Source organism: Osmerus eperlanus, chromosome 27 (genome assembly GCF_963692335.1).
Source record: "Osmerus eperlanus chromosome 27, fOsmEpe2.1, whole genome shotgun sequence".
Lineage (NCBI taxonomy): Eukaryota > Metazoa > Chordata > Actinopteri > Osmeriformes > Osmeridae > Osmerus > Osmerus eperlanus.
In genome coordinates, this window is record NC_085044.1 from 7,195,344 (window position 1) to 7,200,171 (window position 4,828).

A 4,828-nucleotide genomic window follows, 5' to 3' on the forward strand; every position below is an offset into this window, starting at 1 on the left:
GCAGGCCTAGTTTCTCCCCTGAGGAGACAGGCTCTTTGATCTGGCCGTTCTCTGGCGCCGTCACAAACCTCAGATTGTCTCTGAAATCACACCGCTTAACGACTGCTGCCACGCCCACTGGGAAAGGGGCCATTGCGACACACACACATCTACCTACACAAACTTGAATGCACAAATTAAACACACACACCTAAACACACACTTAAGCATGCTCAAATACACATATACTCATACACACATACAAACAACACACACACCAAACAACACACGCACACACAAACTGGTCTAACAAGTACTTGTGATTAAAAAAATAAATTTGAATTATATTTAAATAGATGAGAAATGGCATCCAGTGGAAACTAGTTTTAAATCTGTTAAGTTCATAACAATAAAGATATACATTTTAAAGGGCTATTTGTTACATCAAAGTGTGACTTAATAGTAATTTATAAACAAGCTTGGAAAGATGAGTGCTTATCTCAACAACAACAAAATACCATTGTATATATGATCGGATTTGAGGGGAGAGACTGTCCGCTTTAATGTGTCCCGATTGGAGTCCCGGGTCATAGCAGTCATATCCGGAGACAGATCGTTAATCTGTGTTTACCCTGCTCATAATTGGGCGTAAATCACTCTCTCGGGGCTGCTGTTTATAAGTAATTCCCGGTGTTTGGGCTCTGAGGGAATCCGTCGCAGCTAAACGCGCCATGTGAATATTTACTGCGTGTAGGTTTGACTTGTGATCTCGTGACAGCTGAATGGCACCAACCGCCCCGAAACCTTTTTGTTTTGGCAGCGCTGCGATTGGCCGAAAGTTCTGCCTGGAGCTGATTCTCATGACATCTGACTGCTCGCCGCCTTCTTTGACGGTTCTTCCCATTCTTACTTCATACCGTCGGTTGTCCCAGTCTCCGTCAGTTTAGCTGCATTACCTGCCACCGTCCGGGGCAGAGTTAGGTGGGATGTATTCCAGGGCAAGTGTGAGGGACTTCAGTTCATCTGACGAGGACAGTCAGGATCCGGAGGCGGCGGAGCGGACGACCGAAAATAGCAAAACTCCTGTGACAAGCCATCATCCTTTCAGCGTGGAAGCATTAATGTCGGGCAGGAAAACTCACTGCGAGTTCAGACCGGATCACGTATCGGTGGTTACGTTCTCCAAGGCCCGAGAGTCGTCCAATTTGTTCAGAGATACGTACAGTCCACCAGAGAGCCTCGGAAAGCGCTTCACCCCACCGTCTCCGGTGAAGTCGGAATCCTCGGAGGCAGATGACTGCACGAGCTGGCTGGCGAACCCAACATTTCCTACACAGACTCGTAAGTGCTCATCTCGTTTGTGGATGAAAACGAACAACTTATGTTCGTCTGGCTTCAATCGACTAAGCAGAAGTTTTTGTCCCTTGTTTTTTGTCAATATGCATCTATGAATAGCCTAATCAATTATCTCCATAACGCGTAATTGATTATTCATATTCATATTTAAATTAGCTACTTATGATTTTATGTTTGAGAATATACAGTAGCCTACTGTGCAGAAGTCTTAGGCACCCAACATTTGTACATAAATGTTCTGTTGTATAAAGGTGCAATTTTGCAAACATTTTTGGTTAGTCTTTTCATTTCCTTCTTTCTTAAAGTATTTTTGCTTTACTTTTTGTTGTTGTTGTGCCTAAGACTTTTACACAGTACTGTAAACAGATACAGAAATATCATACTACCTGGTTTATTCAGTTTAGGTGTATTCATTTGCTTATACTCAAATAGCCAACAATTGTACTTATTATGAAACAATTATGTAACCACTATTTAATAAACGAAATAATTACTATAGCATGAAAATGGTTGTGTTTAGTCTGTTGCGTAGTAGGCCCATTTAGTGATAATCTGAATATTTTTATAATACGTTTTAGAATGGAAGGCCTCCAGTGACCCAATTTACTTACTGTTGCTGGCTTTAAAACTCCCTCTGACTAAAATGTATGATAGACAAAATATTACATGGTATTTTTACTCTTATGTGGAATAGCCTACTTCATAATTTATGACATATTTAGATTTTTTCCCCATCATTTTGTCTCCCTCTATCTTTCCTTCTTTCTCTCTTACTCCCTATCTTCCTTTCTCTCTTTTCCTCTGTCTTATTTCTATCTCTTTTCCTCTCCCTCTCCATCTCTCTCCATTTCTCTCTCTCCCTCCCTCCCTCTCCCCCCAGGTCAGATGAGCCCCTCTTGTTCCCTGAGGAAACACAAGACCAACCGCAAGCCTCGCACACCCTTCTCCACCTCTCAGCTCCTGGCCCTGGAGAGAAAGTTCAGGCAGAAGCAGTACCTGTCCATCGCTGAACGGGCCGAGTTCTCTTCCTCCCTAGTGCTGACGGAGACCCAGGTGAAGATCTGGTTCCAGAACCGCCGGGCCAAGGCCAAGCGGCTGCAGGAAGCTGAGCTGGAGAAGCACAAGATGGCCGCCAAGCCTGGGTTCCACCCCGCCTTCTCCCTGGCGCACCCTCTGGGAGGGGGGCTGCAGGCCGCCATGTCGCTGTACGGACAGTCCTACCCCTTCCCCCTTCATCATCACCCCCGGCCACTCCTCCCCCTCTCCCCTCTCGCCCCCCTCAGCCTCTACTCCTCACCCCTGGGGTACAGCATGTACCACCTCTCCTGACCCCCCCCACCTCTTGCACTCGCCCCCCCCAGACTGCAATCACAACAACAACAGCAATAATGATGATAGCAAAAATCATCATCTCAATAAACAAAATAATAGTAATGGTCAACGGACTTCCTGTCTAACCAGCTGGGGACTTCCTGTCTAACCAGATAAGGACTTCCTATGTCACCATCTGAGGACTCTGCCTTAGCTGAGGACTTCCTGTCTCACCAGTTTGGAGACATCATGTCTCACCAGCTGAGGACTTCTTGTCTAACCAGATGAGGACTTCCTCTGTCACCATCTGAGGACTTTCTGCCTTAGCTGAGGACTTCCTGTCTCACCAGTTTGAGACATCCTGTCTCAGCTGAGGACTTCCTGTCTTAGATACACTTAACCAGGAAGCTAGAGCAATACAGTAGGAAGCAGCTGACAGTCGACACTCAGTACTCAGGTGTGTCCGGTGCTGTTACAGGGTGTGTGTTTGGGAGAACTGAGACACTGAAACACCAAGACATCTAGACTGATACAAGCTCACCTCTCTCTTGGTCTCTCTTGGTCCCTCTATGTCTCTATCTCTCTCAGTGTCTCTCTCTGTGTCTCTCTTTCAGTGTCCTTCTCCCTGTCTCTCTCAGTGTCTCTATCTCTATCTATCTCCCTCTCAAACATCTCACAAACACAGCTGTTTGCATCTAAAGTCTTAAATATACGATCATCAACAAAGCAGTCACTGTCAACCTGTTCAGATTTTCACAGGTTGACTGTGACGATATGGTGTTGTGAATACATATCAGCTAAGGCCTTCTCACACGCTCAACATGGAGCCGTCTTCCTGTTATGTAGCAGATGAAAAGGTCTGTCTTGTAATGAGATTTAGATTCAAGGGCTCAGTTAACAAGATAGCTTCAGAGGTCTTCACGCCAAAGATGTCTCCTTGTCACTTCCCTGATGTTTTGTGGTTGTTTTATATCAAATTTGATTTTCCGCACTTCCTCATTTAATCTGTATATGCTTATTTATTTTAGTCTGACTTTACACTTGTAATGCTGGAATATGCCAAGTCTGTAAGTGAATCGCAAAGTGTGCTTTTGACATATACAGTACATAATCAGTCAGGTGGCTGAGCGGTAAGGGAATTTGGCTAGTAATCAGAAGGTTGCTGGTTCGATTCCCCGGCGGAGAAATGACGTTGTGTCCTTGGGCAAGGCACTTCACCCTACTTGCCTCGGGGGAATGACCCTGTACTTACTGTAAGTCGCTCTGGATAAGAGTGTCTGCTAAAATGACTAAATGTAAATGTAATAATCAAATAAGCATTTTATAGAAAGAAAATATGCATTGCAGATAGCTCTTTTGAAAGGAGCATTTTTCTGCATGTTTTGTAAGTGTCTTTTATAAAGGGTACCCCAACCAAAGAATTAAATGCCTTACAAAAAAGATTTTCTTCTTTATGAAAGTTGTGATGCATAATTGATCTGTAAAGGAGTTTCTGAGGGACCAACTGTTCTTGGCATGTTCCTGGTGTGTTCCTGGCTTGTTCTTGACATGTTATTGGTGTGTTTTTTGGTATATTATCTGTAGAACAGTAGTGAATAGTTCTGGGGTCTACTTGACTGTCCTGTATACCTCCCCCAGATCACCAAGACTAACCTGTTCTCCTACGATTCCCCAGTATTACCGAATTGTTGTAACCATGGAGATGAGAAGGAGACCTGTCTCTGGCCGGGATGTAGGGCACGTCACCATAGCAACGACAATATACAGTAGATGCAATATACTGAAGCTACAACATAACAACTTAATGTCAACATATCCCACTCTCTCTCCCTATTTCTGTTTGTCTCTATCTGTCTCTTTCACCCCCTCTCTGTCTCTTTCTCTCCCTCTCTCCCTCTCTCTCTCCGTTTCCCTTTCTCTCCTCTCCACTCGTCCTTCATACATTTTATTGCCCTCCCTCCTCTCAGAGAGATGGGGGTAGCAGTACAGCTCGTAAACCAGCCTGTGAAACAGCCTGTAAATCCTGCGGTCTTTGTGGCGAGGACCACTGCAGATTACAACTTCTGTGTGACTTTGATGTAACCAGGAAATCATTTACAGGCTGCAGTCCATTAACCAACTTCCCTCTAATCAAGGCACAGACAGACAGATAGACAGATAGATAGTTTTGTGTTCATTGCTG

At 44.6% G+C, this 4,828-nt stretch overlaps 1 protein-coding gene across 1 annotated transcript; it reads left to right on the forward strand.

Annotated features, from left to right (window-relative positions):
- The first annotated feature begins 537 nt into the window (after positions 1-537).
- Positions 538-4,080, forward strand: LOC134014004 (homeobox protein MSX-2-like). Its single transcript, XM_062453812.1, has 2 exons — positions 538-1,320; positions 2,216-4,080. The coding sequence occupies exons 1-2, from the start codon at positions 966-968 to the stop codon at positions 2,662-2,664; spliced, it is 804 nt and encodes a 267-aa protein (XP_062309796.1). The 5' UTR covers positions 538-965; the 3' UTR covers positions 2,665-4,080.
- The last annotated feature ends 748 nt before the right edge of the window (positions 4,081-4,828 follow it).